The sequence below is a fragment of the Psittacula echo genome (genome assembly GCF_963264785.1).
Source record: "Psittacula echo genome assembly, chromosome: 5".
NCBI classification, from domain to species: domain Eukaryota; kingdom Metazoa; phylum Chordata; class Aves; order Psittaciformes; family Psittacidae; genus Psittacula; species Psittacula echo.
The window spans coordinates 36,346,682-36,369,062 of record NC_137739.1 but is presented as its reverse complement, the minus strand read 5'-3'; the positions used below and the strand labels follow the sequence as shown (position 1 = coordinate 36,369,062).

Below are 22,381 nucleotides of genomic sequence, written 5' to 3'. Positions count from 1 at the left end.
TGGAATTGGGTACTTTTATATTACTGTGCTTTGCTGACTGCAGGCATACTCACAGGGTGCATAACTTGTAATTAAATGTTCTTCATTGTTGTTATTTATAAATCTATATTGCTTTTCTATTTCCATATGTAAATTAGCCTCCTGGGCTTTATTTGAATTTCCTTGAGAACCCTGGGATGTAGCCTATTCACTGCTCCAGTTTATGAGCTTCTTGAAGAAACCAAAGGTTACCTATGGCATAAAGTAAAGGTTTGTCTGTTGTTACTGCTGGATTTGAATGCAACAGATGTTCTATAAGTAATTCTGCCAATGGCTGCATATCTGAATGTCTTTCAAAAGACAAGTTGAACAGGGATTGTAGTGACAGGACAAGGGGTAATAACGGGTTCAAACTTAAACAGGGGAAGTTTAGATTGGATCTAAGGAAGAAATTCTTTACTGTGAGGGTGGTGAGGCACTGGAATGGGTTGCCCAGGGAGGTTGTGAATGCTCCATCCTTGGCGGTGTTCAAGGCCAGGTTGGATGAGGCCTTGGGTGGCATGGTTTAGTGTGGGGTGTCCTTGCCCATGGCACGTGGTTGTAACTAGATGATCTTAAGGTCCTTTCCAACCCTAACTATTCTATGATTCTATGATTTGCAAGTAAAACACAAGTAACTGATGCATCTTTCAGCTCCCCAATATCAGTATTCAAAATTAGTATGCTTATGTTGACCTTCATGTCCACACTAACAGTCTTAAACACCTAGGACAAAGTCTGGACAAAAACCCCACAATAATAAGTAAATAAATAACAGAAGCTAAGAAATTTAAAATAGGATACTTTATGTTCTTGTCAAATCTGCCAAACACGACCACTGTCAGGAACTGTTATTGCCTCAGGCAGACTGAGGGAAGCTGTCGTTTTGATATCCACTGAATAATACACAATTTCCAATCTTCACATCAGAAAAAACGTCCTTCGAGAAAACTGTTATGTGGATTGTGCTAACAGTCTCTTTGATCATGAACACTGTTTGCCACAAGCAATGATTAAATATAGCCATGAATGGATATTATGATGTTCCTGTTCCTTTGAATTGCATCAAGCAACTGTCTGCAAGTACCAGCTTTAGCCAAGAGTTTCTTGTTCATTTATTTCATCAATATATGATTTCTCACCAAGGACTGAATTCAACAAAACATCAATAAGTTTGCTTGCTTCTAAGCATACACAAAGCCATGTTCCTATTTATCAGTATGTGCTTCATGTAAATAGAAAGTCAAAACTGTGGGAAAGCTTTGCTGAAAAGTTGCAGGAAATAACACTTGAAACTACACATGCATAGAACTTTTGCTAAATTAGAACAGATCTGATCTAATTTATAAGTAGTCAAACATAAATATTGAAAAAATGCTACATGAAAGGGATCTTGTGTTATTCAGGACCCTTTTTTCCCCTCTTCTAAATAAAAAAGCTGCTGAGAAAGGTACACTGACTTCTGTGTTAGACAGAAGGTGACACTTATTCTTTCTGTGGTTCACATGTCAAGAATTCCAACTACAGAGCTGTCATATCCTTTTTATTTTTTATTTTTATTTTTCTAAGTTTTTGGGAGGGCATGTTTGGGATTTTGGGGCGAGAGTTGTTTATTTTATGACTTTTTTGAGTGTTAGTCAGAAGATGTGAGGGTTATTATTTATGAATGTTTTACATGCAATCTCTGCAACTCTCAAGTGCCTTCTCATCTCTGAGCTTCAACTCCATGAGCAGTTCCAACTACATTTTGTCCTCATAATGAAAATCTGTGGGATGGATGTAGAATCATAGAATCATAGAATAGTTAGGGTTGGAAAGGACCTTAAGATCATCTAGTTCTGACCCCCTGCCTTGGGCAGGGACACCTCACACTAAACCATGTCACCCAAGGCCTCATCCAACCTGGCCTTGGATACCTCCAAGGATGGAGTATTCACAACCTCCCTGGGCAACCCATTCCAGTGCCTCACCACCCTCACAGTAAAGAATTTCTTCCTTATATCCAATCTAAACTTCCACTGTTTAAATTTTAACCCATTACCCCTTGTCCTGTCACTACAGTCCCTGATGAATAGTCCCTCCCCAGCATCCTTGTAGGCCCCCTTCAGATACTGGAAGGCTGCTGTGAGGTCTCCACGCAGCCTTCTCTTCTCCAGGCTGAACAGCCCCAACTTTCTCAGCCTCTCTTCATACGGGAGGTGCTCCAGTCCCCTGATCATCCTCGTGGCCCTCCTCTGGACTTGTTCCAACAGTTCCATGTCCTTTTTATGTTGAGGACACCAGAACTGCACACAATACTCCAAGTGAGGTCTCACGAGAGCAGAGTAGAGGGGCAGGATCATCTCCTTTGACCTGCTGGTCATGCTCCTTTTGATGCAGCCCAGGATACGGTTGGCTTTCTGGGCTGCGAGCGCACACTGAAGCCGGCTCATGTTCATTTTCTCATTGACCGCACCCCCAAGTCCTTCTCTGCAGAGCTGCTCTGAATCTCTTCTCTGCCCAACCTGTAGCTGTGCCTGGGATTGCTCTGACCCAGGTGTAGGACCTTGCACTTGTCATGGTTAAACTTCATAAGGTTGGCATCAGCCCACCTCACAAGCGTGTCAAGGTCCCTCTGGATGGCATCCCTTCCCTCCAGCGTATCAGCGTATCAGATACTCTTTACAGTAGAGGTACTCTTTAAAATTCTTACTCACAAATCACAGATGTAGATGTTCTTCCATCTTGTGTCCATGTATATGTTTGCTACTGAGTTCAGATCTAAAATTGTCTGTTCACTCCAAGTAAAAATGATCATCATAAGGATGAAATGAAAACAATGATCAAATAACCATCTTTCTGGGAGGTTTTAAGTCTTTTTACTGGACTGTGTTTTCCTGCTTTAGTTATCATTTTATTTTGGTAGGGGTACTTGGGGTGGAGAGAGAAGCTCAGATGAACACCAACACTGCCTATACCTTCACTAATAATGAACAGTTCTGCCTATTTTAGTACAAGTTCTGTACCTTGTCCTTCTTGATTACTACTGCCAGAATGATCCAGGGGATGAATAAGCTATTTTAAAAGAGCATGTGAAAACAGCTTTTATTTGTGAGGCTAAACATACTGAGAGAGGGATTCAGCAGCCTTTGGAGTGTGCTGTGTTGAAGGTGTGTGTACTGCAGGAGTGAGGCAACAGAAGAGGGGAGAGGGATAAACTGAGCCATGAAACGATGGAACAGATAAACAAGGCTGGAAACCCATCTTTCTGAAATGAAGACGGGAGCTTTCAAGAATGTCTGGTACCATCAGAAACATGAGGCAGAACATCCCAACAGGAGCAGTAAGGGGAAAGCCAGTTCATTTTCAGATGATTTAAGGTGGCCAGTAATTTGGTCAGAACTGATTGATGGCTGAAAATGACACCTTGAGGGAGTATTAAACTAAGATTTGAGAGTTATGGCTAAGTAGCATTAAAAGGATCTATTATTTATGAGACATGACACTGAAAGCATATTCTGTTTGTTGGGTTTGCAATTGGATGTGTACTTCCATTTCATTTTGTATCCTAAGTTATTAGAAGTGTTTCAGTGTCCTTCAGATGTAGTTCTGTCTTAGTTATGTAATCAGTTGCATTGAGAATGGTGGTTTGAGCCTGCAATGATAACTGTATGAAATGACTGAATTTTTCAGTAGAAAAAGAATCCAAAAATTCCCTTTAAATGTTTGTAATAGTAGTGACCAGGAAGTCCTCTCTTCAGCTTTGGATTACGATTTTAATTTCAGTGTTTCAAAACATTTGTGTCCTGTATAATGCAGTTTCTTAAGTTGTTCATCTGAAGGATGTAACTTGAATCTTTTCAGAGTGCTGCAATGTACAGAGAGGTGATTGGGAGCAGAAAGTGGAATTTCTATCGTGTGAGTCAGTTCTTATTGCTAACATCTTTGTATGCATGCACAAGGAAGAAAAATGCTGTCATTTTGGAAATGGATGCCAGAAGATCACACTAGGGTTTTTTTTTTTGTTTAGGGTTTTTTTGTTTGGTTTGTTTTTGGTTTTTTTTTTTTTTTGGCTTTATACAAATTGCTTACTTCACAGTAAAATAAAATCATGAGTGTCTAATCTGTTTGCACTTGTGCTACCTGGATTTCAGCAACTTGGAAAAAATTCACTTGTATTCAGCTTGCATGAATGCAGTTATTGAGTAAGATGTCGAGCAGTAAGCCTTCTAACGTGTTCATTGCATGTAGGTGTACAGGAGAGTATCACAGTATCACAGTATGCTAGAGATTGGAAGGGACCTCAAAAGATCATCTAGTCCAATCCCCCTGCCAGAGCAGGAACACCTAGATAAGGTTACATAGGAATATGTCCAGGCGGGTTTTGAATGTCTCCAGAGAAGGAGACTCCACAACCTCCCTGGGCAGCCTGTTCCAGTGTTCTGTCACCCTCACTGAGAAGAAGTTTCTTCTCAAGTTTAAGTGGAACCTCTTGTGTTCCAGTTTGTACCCATTACCCCTTGTCCTATCATTGTTTGCCACTGAGAAGAGCCTGGCTCCATCCTCGTGACACTCCCCCTTTATATATTTATATACACTAATAAGGTCACCCCTCAGTCTCCTCTTCTCCAAACTATAGAGACACAGCTCCCTCAGTCTTTCCTCATAAGGGAGATGCTCCACTCCCTTAGTCATCTGGTATTCCAACCATCTGGCAATTTACTATACCTCAGTTACAAAGAAGTCAAGGAATAGGTTGCTGATATTCTTATATTACTTGATTTGATCAGAATGGGTATTGTGAGTGGGTCAGAAAATTCTGAGTGTTACTTGATATGCAAAACAATACATAGTGTGATTGATGTTGACATTGCAGTGCTGCAAATTTAGAAACAAAGTAGCTAAGGTATTTTCTCTAAGCTTGGCTTATATGCTTGGCTTTTTGAATCTTTTAGCTTGTGTTTGCTCCCTCAGTCCTGCCTTTTTAATGCCTCTGAGTCATGCATTCTTGTATTTTGTACATGTTTAACTATCTAAATTTTTGCAAGGCACGCAGCAAGGGTTTCGTTAACAGAGCATCATTACTTACCTGATTAGATTGCTGTCTTGCTTTAGCCTTGAATCAAAGCCCCTCCCTATTCAGTGCCGACAAACATTACTGTTTCTTCCTTGCTGTGTAGATTTTTACTTCATATTTCCTCCTTCAGACGATTGATGCATATTTAATAGGAACAAGATTAGTCTTAATACCAAAGCCTGTGGCGATGTATATCAGATCAAAGTTCTGAAATAGTGAATGGATGAATATGATTTTGTTCCTAATTAAAACAATTAGTTTTACATGTGACTTTTCAATGAAAATTTAATGTGTGAGCTCTTGTATAAATTTAATTTCATTATGCTAACATATTTACTATGCTAGAGTAGAAGTTGAGTCACTATTTCCATTATAAGATCATATTTTACAACTGTAAAATTAGTATTGTAATCTTTAGGGGGTTATAATCATCTGACTATAAAAATTCATTTAGAGCAGGAACTTGGCATGTAAGGTTTCAGCAGCATACATCTTGGGGGAAAAAGAAAATGTAATTTTAGAATACAATGCGTTTGTTGATGGATTAGAGTTATGAGGGCAGAGAAAAATGTTAACTTAAATGTACACTTTGATTTGCAACCCCTATTTCCAAAATAGTTTATTAAGAAAATTCTAAACAAACAGAACAGAGAATAATTTTCTTGTGTCACTGGTGCTTCATATAGACCAATTGAGAAATGATGGGTAGGGGGGTGATGGGAAAGGGGAGACAAATACTTCTTAGTTGCATATGAATTTTTCTTCCGTTATAATTCAGTCAGCTCAAAAGCACCTATTTCTTTTCATGTTTCTACTTAATGTATATATTTTGACATGATGTTAAGATTTTAACACAGAATAGTTGATAAAGCTTGTCAGTGACAAGCATTTGTAAATATTTTCAAAAACTGAGGCATAAACCACTATCTTCTCTCATAATATTTTTCGTAAGAAGATATCAGAGGCCATTACTTTTCCTATAGTTGTATTTCCTGTTTTATACTAGATTTTTTTAACAGGAAATTTTAATTTAAATGTAAGATTTATTTTTTTTTTAATTGATCCTCTTATGTAGGTAAGAGGTAGTGTTATCCCTTCAGTTCCTTATCAGGCCCTGAATTAGGATGGTATTTCAACAACAATTTCAGGAATACAGGCAAAAAGGTACTTGGGTACTTAACTTGCCATACTAATTCTTAAAATACTTTTGTAGGATATGAAACAGTTTTGCAAATAGGCCACATCTTAAAAACTTGTGCTAGAAAATTAAATGCTACTACTTGAATATTTTGCATATCAGCTGTTTGCAATAAACTTTTCACATTACCACCTCAAGCAGCTAGTGCTTTGTCGTGTGTTCAACAAACACTTAATGGTGTTGTTTAGAAGGTGGGCAGTTTGAGTATGGATGGCTTACTTCATGTGTTTCTGAGCTACAGCTCAGGTCAGAAATTAAATCCACATGATTTCTGTTTGATATCTCATGTTGTAGTAGGATTGGACAGTTATTAAAGTGGTCAACAGCCACACTTTTACTGAAGCAGTTGTCATAAACTTTTATATCCCCAAACCCAGGTTCTCTATCCCTTCATCCCCTTAACATACATTTTGCCTCTGTAACTCTGCCCCTCCCTTCTCTCCTCCCCCAGAGATGCTGTCCTGGGCATTGCCTGCATTTCTGCAGTTGCTGGGTTGTATGCATTACAGCAGACAGGTGAACTAGGAGCAACTGCAGGACAAGGTGGGGATAGCCCGTGTCTATTACCATTTGGGACTAACATCCTCTGTGTCCTGGGCAGCTGAAGATCGTGCTTTCAGAAAAAAATCTGGACTGCGAGCAATTGAGGTGTGCTTCAACTGCTTGAGGACTTCATGTGGTTTCACATGCTCTGATCTGGTTAGACTGTTCAAAGTCACAGATAAAATCTCTCTAATTTCCAAATTCAGAAATAGCTTGTGTCATAGGTGAATTTAAATTGCTTGCAGATGCCAAATATATCCTTCTACTTCAAACAAATCCATTCTTTCCTTGAGCTCATGCAAATAATGACTTATTTCACTGTGGTGGTAATCTTTGCTTCAGTGTTTTGAAACCCAAACTCAACAGATGTTTCCTGCATGTGTGCATTAAATTATCTGTTCTTACTCTCTATGTATTATATGAATTAGTGATTCATTAGACTATGTTTTCTGGATCTTTACTGCATGGAAATTTTTCAGCTTCTCTTGCTATTTATACCAGTATTATTCGCTGGAGTACATCATGTCTGACCCCAGTCCGTGATTAGAGTATTTATATGCTTTTTCTGTGCAAAAGCCCTGGAATGCTCTCAGCAAATATCTCCTGCCCATAAAGAAAATCAGTAATTCAGAACTGTTGGCAGTGTCCCCCTAAGGAAAGTGTATGACACGGGCAGGCAACCTATATCCTAGTAGCTTCATATGCTGTAAAGTTGCCTCAGCCATGAAGACTTAAATTAATGGGTTTACTTTACAAGATTTTAAAAATGTATTTTATTGTAATTCAATTTCCTGTACCTTTTTCCATCTATTGTAGGTGGGGTCATAAACCTGAAGGGGAGAGTTACGTTCATTAATGTCACACAGCCTGTCATTAGAAGAGTTAGGAATGCAATTAATATTTCTTTAAAATAAATAAAAAAGGAAGAAAGAACAACAACCCAAACTTGCCACATTAGTACTTGCTGTAATGCTTTATGTATTTCTCTTTGCAGGTGACTGTTACAACTATTGGCTATGGGGATAAAGTGCCTCAGACTTGGATAGGAAAGACCATTGCATCTTGTTTTTCAGTATTTGCAATTTCATTTTTCGCACTACCTGCGGTAGGTTATCTTGTGCTTTTGCTGGCAATTTGGTGTTGACTTATTAGTTGTCAGAGGAAATTTTGTTATTGTTATACAGTGTTTATTGTATGCATCACTAGATTTGGTATATACTCGAGAAAGACATGTTTAATTCAAATTACTTTTTCTGCCCATCCCAGAAGTGAAAGATGTGGAAATTATTTCTCATGCTAATTATTTCTGGACTCAGCGACTTAGTGGTGTTTTGGCTTTTTGAGGCATTCACTCATAGTTTATTCAACTGATTAGGCTCAGGGTGAACTGCAGAGTTCTCATCCACATCCTTCTAGCAAAGCTGGAAAGGTGTCATTGTCAGAGAGACAACAATAAATAACCAGGGACACTGATGCAGCTCTTTGCCATATTAGCATCTGTTCCCGGCCAAAGTCCTATTTTCAAAAGTGACCTAGGGCTAAGATTTTTAAAGGTGTTATAGCACTTTGCACTGAGAACAAGTTCCAAAGTAGTTTCTAACAAGAAACGAGTCATTTGAGTACCAAGGGTAAATTCAAAATCAGTGACACCTGGACTGTGGTTTGAAAACTGAAATGTCCAGTGCCAAGGGTAGTTAAGGGTTTGGGAGTAGGGTTTCTCTGTAGTGTTTTTTCGTGTTTTTGGTTTCTCCACCCCTGCCACTCCACCCTCCAATTCAGCAATACCCCTGAATTGTGCTGTTAAATTTTTTGCACAACCTGAACAGTGCTGTTAAAATGTTCATTTTCCAACAAGTGTTTCAGTTCAGTGTCATGAACAATTGTGTTAGCAGAGGCTTGTGTAGTTGTGGCAGGGAAGTGGTGGGGTTAAATACAGGATGGATGAGAAGAATATTTTTACGCCAGTGTGGTCACAGAAATTCTTTGCAACATGAACTGGTAGCAATTTAAACTTTGTTGGCTTTTTAAAATTAGTCAGTTACTTTAGAGGCACACAACCTTTTGCAGAGGAGGGTAATTAAGTGTAAATTTTTACTCTCCAATACAAGTTTGCCTTTAAAGCATATTCTTTCCCCCTCCTCATTGTAATCTCTATCACATTTATTCCTTGTTTAGAAGAGAGACCTGGTAAATGAAATGACCTGTAAGAAAAATGCTGAAAGATCCCATTTTGACCAAAGAGTTGTGGGGTTTTTTTTTGTTTGGTTTTGGTTGGTTGGTTGATTTAGTTTGTTTTGTTTGATTTTAATTTTTTTCCTCTCAGACTTGAACGCCAGTAAAGATGTTTTATAAATAAGGTGTAGCAGCCCCACCTTCACAGCGATGCTTTTATGTTTACCTATCAGATTTCCCTAGTCATTTATAGAAGTAAAACAACAACAAACACCGTTTTATCAATGCGATATTATTACTGAATTAAATTGTTCTTGCGAGTAGGCCCAAAGGGAAATTTAGAGTTTGAAGCTCTAGCAGTAAATAGTTGATAGGGGGTAATTATTGCATGCTGCCTTGTTGCCCTTTTAAATACGAGGAGCTGGCTGAAGTAATTGTTGTGGCCAAACACAACTAGCATGGGTTCTCGATTTAGCAAAGATCCTTCATTTCCCAAACAAGTGATCTTAGAGCAACATTAGCTCTTTGATCTTTACTAAATAAACATAATAGGAAGGGCCTTTCCTGTTCCTTTCAAAACACTTGAGTAATACAGTTCTTAGAGGTTGAGCCAAGATCACTGCTTGCTCTGACACCGTGACTACCATATGTAAAGAATGAATTATGCTTTTGTTGGGTAGGTGTAGTCAGGTAAGCTGATTTATAGAAGATCTTATTTTTATCTGTTTTATTAAACCTCTGTTAAATATGTCTATAGCTATGCAAATGACTTACATAAATGACTCACACTACACTCAATTTTGGACTTAATATTTATCCTGTGTTTGGAGAGTATTTTGGGTTGTACACCATCCAGTGCCATTAGTCCATGTCCCTTGTCCTGAGAGTGAATTAGATAGCCTTGTGTTGAACTCACTGAAGTCCTGACCATTTTGTAATATTTCTTTTCCTCTTCTTTGTCCTCTTCTCCCAGCATGGCTTAGCATGGAAATAGAAATACCATACTACCGTTAAAAGGTCTTTCTTGTGACCTGAACCGTGCCATACCAAAGCTTTATTTTTCATTAAAAATGAAGTTAGGCACGTCAGTTAATATTTCTTCTTATTCTTTCATTCCCCTGGACAAGCATTTATAAGGCTTTTAGAGGGTAGGAACTATCATTTCTGCTAGCTCTTTAGTATTTGAGTCCAGTTGACTTAAATAGGCTTTGGATCAGGGCATGACAGCATTCATAATTTGTTTCAACAAGTAATAACTAACTCAGTCTAAAAACTTAACAGCATTAAGTCATTTCCTCTAAATAATTATTTGGGTTTTATGATGCTGAATAGAAGTTTATTAATGCAACATAATTTGGTAAGATTATGTGTGTTTTCCTCCCCTCTCCTTGAAAAAAATTAGATCTGTGTTTTCTTTCTTCCCACAGGGAATTCTTGGTTCAGGCTTTGCCCTAAAGGTACAACAGAAACAAAGACAGAAGCATTTCAACCGTCAAATTCCAGCTGCTGCCTCTCTCATACAGGTACTGACTTCTTGCATTTTGATTACTATAATTTATTTCCATTTATAGTTTTTTTGTTTGGTTTTTTTTTCTAAACTGTTGGCAGTATTTTCATGCCTGGTTCCCACTAGAAATTGAACAGGAGTTACAGATGTCTTTTAAACAGTTTTGGAAATCCCACCTTTAATGTAAACTATAGAGGGGAAAAATTCACTCCCAAATTGGTGCGAACTGTTCAATTCAGCTGTTTAAAATCAAAACTGAAGCCTATCTTGTAGTTATTGAACAATTTACCTGGAGAAAATGTTATGGAAATACTATGCTTGCAGTACTGAAAAACAGGGGAGGCTTCACGTGAATTTGTACTTTTAAAAAATACATCATTCCTTATAAAAACAAATGCCAGATAATCTTCATTTTCCATGGGACAAATAAATTCTTAAAAATCTCAAATTTAGGAGAAGTAAGTCAGAATGTTAAATGGGAAGATCTTGTCTGAACTTTTCAGCTCCAGGGTATGTGGCTGGAAACAACTAAAATTCAGCAAAATCAGTCTTTTCTTGTAGGATACAGGCAGAAAAATTTTGGTCCCCTCTTAAAAATACAGTTGCATCAGAAAGGTCAATGAGATTTTATCCTGTACTTCAGTGGAGCCAGCATTTCACCCTGGGGAAGTATTAATATTGTTTCATTCTAGGTTTTCTCAGCTTTTCCTCCCTTAGTCAGTATCTGCCTGTAGCTTTAGAAGCGCAGGGATCAAATTTAAAAGAAATCTAGATGTGCATCTAGAGCTGCATCGTTTTTGCATTCTGTTATTTCTCTAGCTTCATGAGTGAATGTGGATTTCTAGGTCAGGCTTTTTATGAAAACAGTAGCTAACTGTAAAGTTTATGCTTGAAACTAAACAGTCCCAGAGTTAATGTGAAAAAGGTTTAAATTTAGGGCTCTGGTTATAGGCAGAAATTAGCGAAGAATTTTCAGACACGGTGGGTTTCATTTGGATTGCATGGTCAGAAAAAGGTATGGATTTGCAAAGAATAAATTTTTAGTGTTCCCACTGATTCTTTTGGGAAATGAACCCCAAATTATGGGAAGCCAGAGACTTCATGTCCAGAGTGTTGTACTTGGCTCCATCAGAAATGTTGGGAAGGAGTGGAGGATAGACAATGAGTTGCTGACTACCTGTTCTCAATAGTGGTAATTATGATTTACTAATAGTCTCAGACTTCTAAAGGCCCAATTTAATAAGTGCTCTACAAATAACTTACAAAAAGATTATTTTTAAACCAAAAGATTTATGAAGTAAGTACAAGACAGCAGCTGAAATGAGTGATACTTTTTTTTTTTTTTTTTTTTTTTCCTGTATTCTCTCTGGTTTTCTTCTAGAGGACAGTTGTTTCTTTAGTATATTATTAACCATGATGGGAATTACATGGTGACTGTCTGATCCTTTACTTTCCAACTGCTTCTGTTTTCCTCTGTCATTCTGCCTTGCTCGGTTTTTTTTAATCTTGTTGTTTTCTGGACTTTGCCACTTTAAATTTGTGTATGTTTATATGTCCTTTTTTCATGTAGTGTGTAAGTGATTATTAACCAACTCTGATATATTTACACATTTAAAAGAGAATGCAGTAATGTTTTGTCCCTGATTGGTCTTGTTTCCCAGAGCTGTTTTTCCTCCTTTTTGTCTTAGAACATAATACTTTAATCATTGGTGGCTGACAGAGGGGATTGGGGTTTTAGCTCCTGGTTAACCATTGCTGCTGTTCCCTGATGCTGTCAATCTTACTTCTTTGTATGAATATAGCCCTACTGACCATGTCACGGTGGCTTTTTTTCTGATAGTATTCTGTGAGTCAGGGAAGAATAATTTTTCTTTTCTGAGTAGAAGCCTGAAATATAGGATGCAATAGACAAAATGCTCAAAGTCAGAGAAGGGAAACTTGGGCTGTGCAAGAAGTTCAACCCCAATCTTTTGAGTGCAGTCTGGAATTTGCCCTTGTTACCTGTTGCTAATGTGAACAAAAGTTTCTCTTGAAAAGACAGACCTTCCCTTCTGGTTTGCCCAGTTGAAACTACGTGGTTTCTGTTCACTAAATAAAGATTCTAAACCACACTGAGTTCATGTTTCCAGTGGGGAAATTCAAGAATACTATTAAATAAAAATGACGAACATGCTACTTGAAAGTTACTTTGTAGTACAGATAGCTACAAATCTGATTGCATTCATTGTTTTGTTGCTTAAAACCTTTGTTCTAGACTGCATGGCGATGCTACGCAGCAGAAAACCCAGACTCATCTACATGGAAAATATATATTAGAAAACCTGCCAGAAATTATCATTTGCTGTCACCCAGTCCAAAACCGAAGAAATCAGTGATGGTACCAGTAACTAACATTTCCTATTATAGTAATTTAAAACTTCTTAATTAGCTTGAATTTATTTACTCTCTAGAGGCTATGTTGTGTTTGTGTTACAGATTATTACTTGATTTAAAAGTTTTATTTTCATTTCAGTTTTGAGATTGTCAGTATGCAAACATTTTACACTATAACTTAATTTCCTTCAGTTCTCAAGGTTGACTTTTTTAATGGATCTGTGGGTTTGGAAAAGAGCAATAATGACCTAACTCAAGCACATCAATCAGTAACTTATTGTTGCTACTGTTGCCAAAACAGTAACTCTTAATTGGTTAAAAGAACAAAAAAACCCCAAAAAAACACAACCAAAAAAACCCCCCAAACCAACAAAACCACCACCACCACCAAAAAAAAAAAAACCCCACCACAACAAAAAAATCCCCACCCCAAAACCAGAGACCAACAAAAAAACCCCAGCTGCTGCTTCTCTTGATTATTGATTTTGTGGCTTTCTAAGCTTCTATGATAAAGACATCTTGTGCCTATGTAAGATAATATTTTCCTATAAACTGATTCCATAATTCAAGATCTATTTTTTATTTTTGTTTAAAGGACAGCAACAAAATGCATTTGTCAGAATCTTTAGATTATGTAATACTTCATCCTCAGTGTTGTAAGAGTATTGCAGAGTAGTCTCAGGCTTGAAGGAAGGGATGGTGTGCAAAAATCTTCCCTAGAATTCAAGGCTTGTCTAAGCTCAGTAGCAATATATCCCTTTGCTTTTTTTTGAAGGTATGATGTATTGCACCCATAAAATGGTAAAGATATACTAGAATAGTTGATTTATATAAACTGTCACAGAGCTAGCAGATTTTTTTTCTACAGGCAAGGGATTTGCTAATGATAATGTGCAGAACTCTAATGATTAGCCAGTTTTGGTGGGATGAGGTCAGTCTTGCTGAGAAATGCGCGGTATACCATCATGAAAATACAATTCATCAGGCACTCTTTTGTCTGGTTACATTTCACTGGGGACTGCATTATTATTGAAGACATTGCTGAAGGGGCATCTAAATTTGTCTTGGCTTGGGTAATCTAGTTTATGTGTGTTTTTAGGTTAAAAGGAAGAAATTTAAATTAGACAAAGACAATGGGCCTTCTTCTCCAGATAGGACATTAACTGTTCCACACATAACTTATGACCACGTGACGGAGGACAGGAAACCTGATTTCAGTTTTGAAGCATATGAAAATTCTGGTAAGAATGTCCATTATAAAATGTCAGTATCTGTAATGCCTTCTATTAGTGATATACACAGAGGTCCTCTTTAATTTCTGGAGGAGAAAGAATGAGGACAGAATACACTCATCATTCTAAAGCATGAGCACTTTTATTTTGGACTTCGGTTGTTACCTTGTCTGGACAAGATTCAGCCATTCCTTTACTAAGCATATTCCACTGCAGACAAACTAAGATTGTCATTTTTACTTGCCAGAAGAGCTACTGTCTCTAATGCTGATGCATACATTCACCAATTCTGCAGTTGTCTGAAACTACAGGGATTAGCTGACAGCTTTTCCACATGAAATTTACTGAGATGTGTTACTATTGTGCTTGTACCTCAACCAAAAAGGATTGACATGTCTTGGCTGCACTAAACAGTCTGCTACATGAAACCATCATGTGCTCCTGCCATCTGCTCAGTGGAGTAGGCTGTGAATCAAATTTTGAAGTTAGAACTACTTAAGACAAATGTGGATCCACCTATATTAACTGACACTGTACAAAATGGTATAATATTAGGGAAAGGAAGGAAGAACTTTGATAGTCACCTTTCAATTAATGGCTTAGTTATAGTTAATTTAGCTGTAATGAACTTCCAAAATAACTCTGAATTTACAATGTGGCTTTTTTGCAAATGTACTTTCATTAGAAGTTCTACTATGTATTGCTCAAATTTTGGCAACAAGAATGAGCTTTAATTTTAGGGTGTGTTTTTTTGATTATTGATACCTTAAGTACTTATGGTTTTCCTCCTCAAAATTTTGGCTGACCTGATTAAGCTTAATGGCCTTTAAAATAAGATAGCAACGTGGGCTGGCACCAGCCATGTTTTAATTCAACCAGAAAGTCTCAACTTCAATATTCTTTTTTCCATACACTTCTGTCTTGTCATGTTTTGTAACACCCATGCTTCTTCACTCTTTCTCGGCTTCTGTTTAGGAATGATTGTTAATTGCATCTGTTGGTAGAAATGCCATAGCTGTTAAAAGGTGGACAAGTACTAAGTTTAGTCTGTCTCTCAGACTTCCAGTACAGATATCTTCCTTCAAAACAATCCAATCCATAAATTGCACAACTGCTTAGATTTGTAGAGTTCCACCTTTTAGCACTAATTTTCTAAGTTGATTAAAGGACAATATGATTTGCAGGCAGCCTCCTATTGCCACTTCAAAAATCAGCTGTATAGCTTTCAATTAAAGGATTTTCTCTCCTTTCTTCTGACACTTATCTTTTTATCTTTTTCATCTGTATTCTGCTCTCTCTAAATGTTTACAAGTATACAGGACAAACAGGAATGTTAAAGTTGCTTGGTAAGTTGAGGAAAATAATTTTATCTATGGCATGCCAGCTAATAACAATGTAATGTTTGCTGTGCTTTTCATATGTGTCTAGTGCCATATAGTTTTTAAAAAATCTTTTGCAGCCAAGGAGATCTAGACAGCCAAAAATGTACATTCTCACATTTGTTATCACAATTGCACCCACAGTTCCATTACAAAGAGAAAAGTGAACACTCATTTACATAAGTAGATGATCTGTTTGTTTCTTTCTTTTTTTATTAAGAAAAGTTGCTTGTGTATATATAACCAATAAAAAAAGATAATCTATATATAAATAAATTATAATTCATCCAGTAGTTAAATTATCTGAGCATATAGATGAGAACAAATTTCTAAGCAAATAGATTGGGATGGAAAAGTTTCCAGATTTAACCTCCAATATTGTGCGTTCTGAAGTACACACATCTGTTCCTATAAAAATGTTCTGTAGCTATTTGTGAACAGATGGGGACCCATAAATTAAATAATTTATTTTACTGTTTGCCTGGATTCTGGGATCATTTGGCAGCCGTGTAGTCCTGTGATGTTTCTAATGTGCTTGCTTAGGCACTTTCTTAACAATTGAGTGTTCCCCAAAGACTCTAGGATTAGAGCTAGGTCTGGGCAAAACTGCTCTTGATATAGTGAGAGTGCTGTGAGCCACCTGTAAGTTGTCTTAGTTGTCATCCATTAAAGACAATGGAGGCTTCTTTTCAGCGATAGAATGCAAGGATGCTCTGGCTTGGATTAAATTGTCTGAAAATACAAGGTTCAGTTTCTCCTCAGAACCCATGTGGAACACAGGCACAATCAAGGTGGTAAAATAGCAGAAAACAAACTGAATCTCTTTGACTACCCAGACCAAATCTTGATTTGCCAATTTTCCATTTCCACTTTTCTCCTGTATTCAAGTGGTGCATCTCCATTGGGAATCAAGCTCAGAAGAGCAGCAAGAGCTGCTGAAGTCACCTGTTTTATATGAACAAGAAATTCTTTCATCTGGGAGAAGTATCAGAGGAGATTTGCCAGCCAAATTTGCCAGCCAGTTTCATTTTCCTAGGCAGGCAGCATGAGCTCAGTGGACCTGAGAGGATTACCTAACACTGTTCTCACAGTGACTTACAGAAATATTGTCCCAGTGTGTGAGTCCAAAGGCATTTCTTAATGAAATAGTTATTAAAAAGATAATGCTACTCAAAACAACTAAGCGTAGCATAAACATTACGTTTTGCTGAGTCTTTTTCTCCTCATTGACTCCTCTTGCTTGCCTGAAACTTTTCCCCAAGAAATTCAGCTTGAGGCAGTCACTTGGCTTAGATGGTTGAAGTGGGCAGCTTCAAATGCTCTCTATGGGATGCATCAGGCAGCTCAAAACACAGAATGGCAGTACTGGTCTAGCCACCTGGTAGCACCAAAATCTGACTAGGAGCTGGCTACACCATGAATGGTATGAACCAGAGCAAGAGGGGTCTGACCTTTATAAGGTTGTACACTTTGGAAAGGGAGATGCTAGAGGAAACACTGAAGTCAGGAAGGAAGGGACAAACATATAGATCACCTTTCTCGGAATGCATCTTGCGTGTAGGGAGAAACATCTTGCAGCAGGTGACACTGTCATGAAGAATGGGTTGACTCCCCAGGTGGCGATTTCATGTTCTACTAAGGTGTAATGCACACTAAAAGAGTTTCATACAAACTCTTTTCCACAGTATTTGTTTGTTTTGTGTGTAAAGATGTCAGGCACAACATACTATATTTTAGGCATGTCTGCATCTCCTCTGCTGCTTGCCTGGACCTTTTTTCTTCCCCCACCCCTCCACCTCTATTTTATGTGCGTCTTTACTCTAACTCAGATTGTCAGCGCTCCTGGCCATCTTTTTCCGCAGACCAGCAGTCTTCCAGTGCTCCTTCTTCTCCAGGTAAAGCTCATAATATTTCATTGCTCTGTCACCTTTGTTAATTACTAAATCTTTGCAATTCTTTGTCTGGGGTTGTCTGGTGTGGCACAGAAAATTACAGAAATGATTTTTAAAGAAAGAAGGCATGTCAGTAGAATTTTGAGTTTGGAAAGTTGCTCAGGTTGTAAAGTGCAAATGTTTAAACGAAATAAAGAAGTCTTCTGTAGAACGGAGGTATTTTCTAAATGCATTAATTGAAACTCAGATTTTCCATGAAAAGTGCTGTAAAGTGTTTAAATTTATTGTCTGTACTTGCAAAAAAAGGGAGTATAAAATACTTTCTGTCTTACCAGCCAAATACTCCACTACCAGAAAAGCGTCTGCATACATGTCATATTGTATATAAGATTGTTATGTTGGTTCTGTAGAAAACCCATCAGTAATTTCTTGTTGTTGTGTTTATAATCCTTCATTCAGGGTTCATAGAATCATAAAATATTTTGGGTTGGAAGGGACCTTTTAAAGGTCATCTAGTCCAGCACTCCTGCAATCTGCAGGGACAACTTAGGTTTCTCAGAGCCCTGTCCAACCTCATCTTGAATGTTTCTGAAAGTTCAGAATTTCTGTTCTAAAGCAGGGGTTCTTATTGTGGGGACTGTATTTTCTGCCATTTGAAAGTAGGAGTTGGCTCAACATTATCACATAGGTAGTTGTGCCTGTTACCATAGCTGCTGCTGCTATCCATCAGAAATTGAGAAAATAAGGCTTGGAGACCCCTGAATTATAGTAAATATCCCTTGTGACACCTGTTTCCTGTTTTATATTCACTCATTATTATGCATTGAAAATGAGTTTCTAAAGCTTCCTTTTTTTATTTCTTTAGCCTGCTTATTTAGAAATCTAGTGTTGTGTCTTTTTTTTTTTTAAAAAAAAGGTTTTTAAAAAAAGCACTGCTCTGTGAGAGACTCTTCCAAAGTCCAGTAGCTATGAATTAATTTTTATAAATTAAAAAAATATGGCGACAGCATGGGCTCCCTGGTGCGCATTTTGTGACAGGGGAGCTCTCATTTATGCCGTGTTCTTTTCTTGGTCCCTCGTTTCTCTCTGTCTAAGCAGGTTGCATGGTTGTGGTTTGAAGCGGTTCCTCCTTCATGTTGGAAGCAGTAACATAGATTTAAGAATGAGAACATAAAGAGCAGAGGGCTGTACTTGTCAGCAGAACAGACTGATCATAGTTACATTCTTGTTAGAAATAAAAAGAGGGAGGGAGATACCATGTTTACCTCATATAAAGCAGCTCTTCAGCTCTATTCTCAGATAACATCACTTTCAGATAGTCTGAGGTACAGGGTTGGCTTCTTGTTCCTTTTTCATAGTGCCACACCTCCTCTCCCCTCCCATGAAGCTGAAAAGGGGAGTCTTGAATGATCCAAGAATAGCCATTTCTACAAATCCACATGTGTACTGTGTGTATTGTATCTCTCATAAGCGGTTTAGTGAGTGTTCAGCAAACACTTCACATGGTTTTAAGTTCAGCAGTTTTCTGACTTGCGGTCAGCACAACTGAAAAAGTGTGAGTTCTTCTTTCCCAGAAACTAGAAAAGTTTCATTTGTATCTTGGAAAAATGAAAACAGAAAATTACTTTAGTGAAAGCCAAGATGAGTCTGTTTGACAAGACATTTTGCTGCATATCTGAACCTGGAACTGTTTTGCTTGTTTCACAGCCACTATCTTGGTTGAAAGCTACATCAAAGTGATTAAATAATATGGTATTAAAACTGAAAACAAGAAAGCTAACATTTGCTAAAACTTACTGTAGATTTCTCATTTTTAAGTGCTGCAAGTGGCTCCTGTTTTTAAGAATTTTATATCTTAGCACTTGTGTCTGTCATTTTTTAATGTGATTTCAGAGGGTTTCCTTTCCTATTACAATTTCTTGGGAACAGACTTTAGTATTGTAATTTTAAATGGCCATTTATGTGATGATATGACATTTTCTCTTCTGATTATTTTTAAATGTTCAAAACCATTTCTGCTATATGAAGATATCTACTTACTTGAGTAAAATGGTTGCATTTAAAAAGAAATTTTTTTCCTGATATTCCCACTTCTATTCTTACTAGATTAGGCTGCCTTTAAGTTAACTATTTCTGCAGCATTCCTTTTAGTTTTCATGTTGCATTTGGGCAGGGCATTATTTACTGTTATAATATAAAGTATTTTATTTAATACAGTAAATTCATAAATTACAACACTATTATAATGTCAGTGAACGAGCCAGCCAGTTAAAGATTCTGTGGAGGTGTCACAATTTACCAACCATTTCTATGGAATTTTCCTTGTTTTTTTATTCTCTATAGAATTCATATAGAGTATGAATTCATATAGAGAATGAATACATATAGACAGGTATAAATACCATAGTGATTTATTTATAGTTATATTTTGTAGTTTCTGTAAGAAAAGTTAGAACCATACTGGAAAAAAGCACTTAGGGTTCTTAATGTTAGAGTTTGGTGGAATCCTAGAGCCTGAATTTAAAAATGAAATCTGTAATACTCTGCCTAATTTCTTGGATGCATGTGAAGTGTTGGTATACAAGTAACTTTGCCCCTAAAAATTTGCAATATCTGAAGTTTTTTGAAATGGCCTTCATACTAAGGACCTCCTATTGGTGACCTGAGTATCGTGACACCTGCTTCATGTCTGGGCTCGAAGATGAGGCATCCTTGTGCTAAAGTGTGAGAGGGATTGGGAACCAGTAGACCAACTCAGACAGTGTGTGACAGGAGCCGACTGCTCACTGTGAAAATGCCTTGGCTCCTTTGTTGATGTAGGTCTGATTTCTTCATCTTAGCTATAATACTGACACCCAGAAACTGGTATTATAAACTAAAGCATGAAGTAGAGTTGATGTAAACAGGAACTGGTCTTGTCATTGACTTGCACTTACACACTATTGCTGTAGTGTGGTGGTTCATGGTATGGCTGAGTATTGTACAGTAAGTTTTAATGCATGAAGCTGCCTGTGGTATAGATACTCTACATTGTAGTGGGTAAGGAGTATGAACAACAACAACAAAAAAGAAACAAATGTTCATTTTAAGCCTTCAGCAGAAGTTGAAATTATTTGGGTAGAAGAGTTAAAGTTTTACTTTTCATGAACTCTGCAGTATATACAATTTTTTGGTAGCAACTTCTGTTTTCAGTATTGTGTTAAAACATACAGTATTAAAGAGATCCAAATGATGTGTAGACCTTTCTTGAACAAAACTAATGCTATTGCTTTAACTGTTATCTACATGTTTCCTCACAGTGAAAAAAAGCCCGACTTTTTTAGATGTGAACACAGGACCCTTCATCAGGACCAGCAGTTTTGCTGATGAGCTTGACCTGGAGGGTGAGACACTGTTGACCCCAATAACTCACATCTCACAGTAAGTCAATTGAATTGTGCATTAGTTGACTTAGACAAGGGAAGCCAATTCAGGTGGGAGGAGCTGAAATGTGGAGCTGATAGGGCTATCTCAGATATTTGTGTCAAACTTTTTACCTTGAAGTTGGTGTACACTGTTCTGAGTGCCAGTAAATCTTCATGTTGACCTAAAGAAAAGTTCACTTGGCTGTGAGACATTGTTTTTAGCTAATGGTAGCTAGTGGCTGATAGCGTCAAGATTTTCACATGGAGACAATGTGTGGGAGTACTTTCCTGTTGAAAATTATATTACTCTCTCCACCATTTTCCAGTGTAACAGCTGTAAAGTGCAAATATTAAAATACTACTTGTATAAAATAAGTCTTTTGTTTCAACACCACCTTCTCTAATGGTCAAGTGAAGATCTGCCCTGGAAAATCAGATCTATTTCATCATTATTACTGCTCTGTGGTATGCAAAAGTTATCTGAAATAGGCCTATATATTTTATTCTTTGTTGTTTTCCACATCTTTTATGCTAAAATGTTATCTCCAGTTTCTCAAATTATTCTAAAAAATTTGAGAATTACAAATGATTTTTATTCAAATGGCTTTAAAAAAGTAATTTCTGTCATTGTTTAATTCAGACTCCTGACAATTGCTTATTATTTATAGAATCATAGAATCATAGAATAGTTAGGATTGGAAAGGACCTTAAGATCATCTAGTTCCACCCCCCCTGCACACCCCACACTAAACCATGCCACACAAAGCTTTGTCCAACCCAGCCTTGAACACTGCCAGGAATGGAGCATTCACAACCTCCCTGGGCAACCCATTCCAGTGCCTCACCACCCTCACAGTAAAGAATTTCTTCCTTATATCCAATCTAAACTTCCCCTGTTTAAGTTTTAACCCGTTACCCCTTGTCCTGTCACTACAGTCCCTGATGAATAATCCATCCCCAGCATCCTTATAGCCCCCCTTCAGATACTGGAAGGCTGCTATGAGGTCTCCACGCAGCCTTCTCTTCTTCAGGCTGAACAGCCCCAACTTCCTTAGCCTATCTTCATATGGGAGGTGCTCCAGTCCCCTGATCATCCTTGTGGCCCTCCTCTGGACTTGTTCCAACAGTTCCATGTCCTTTTTATGTTGAGGACACCAGAACTGCACACAATACTCCAAGTGAGGTCTCACGAGAGCAGAGTAGAGGGGCAGGATCACCTCCTTTGACCTGCTGGTCATGTTCCTCTTGATGCAGCCCAGGATACGGTTGGCTTTCTGGGCTGCGAGCACACACTGAAGCCGGCTCACGTTCATTTTCTCATCAACCAACACCCCCAAGTCCTTCTCTGCAGGGCTGCTCTGAATCTCTTCTCTGCCCAACCTGTAGCTGTGCCTGGGATTGTTCCGACCCAGGTGTAGGACCTTGCACTTGTCATGGTTAAACTTCATAAGGTTGGCATCAGCCCACCTCACAAGCGTGTCAAGGTCCCTCTGGATGGCATCCCTTCCCTCCTGCGTATCAACTGAACCACACAGCTTGGTGTCATTGGCAAACTTGCTGAGGGCGCACTCAATCCCACTGTCCATGTCACCGACAAAGATGTTGAA

General features: G+C 37.9%; 1 protein-coding gene across 1 annotated transcript in view; it reads left to right on the top strand.

Moving 5' to 3' along the window:
- Positions 1-22,381, top strand: part of KCNQ1 (potassium voltage-gated channel subfamily Q member 1) — a gene marked incomplete at both ends in the record, with an annotated part of 363,335 nt that overhangs the window by 94,208 nt on the left and 246,746 nt on the right. Inside the window, 7 exons of the mRNA XM_080619312.1 lie at positions 7,810-7,920; positions 10,415-10,510; positions 12,749-12,871; positions 13,967-14,108; positions 15,419-15,445; positions 17,308-17,373; positions 20,670-20,790. Coding sequence (XP_080475438.1) covers positions 7,810-7,920; positions 10,415-10,510; positions 12,749-12,871; positions 13,967-14,108; positions 15,419-15,445; positions 17,308-17,373; positions 20,670-20,790 — 686 coding nt within the window. The remainder of the gene's footprint in view (positions 1-7,809; positions 7,921-10,414; positions 10,511-12,748; positions 12,872-13,966; positions 14,109-15,418; positions 15,446-17,307; positions 17,374-20,669; positions 20,791-22,381) is intronic.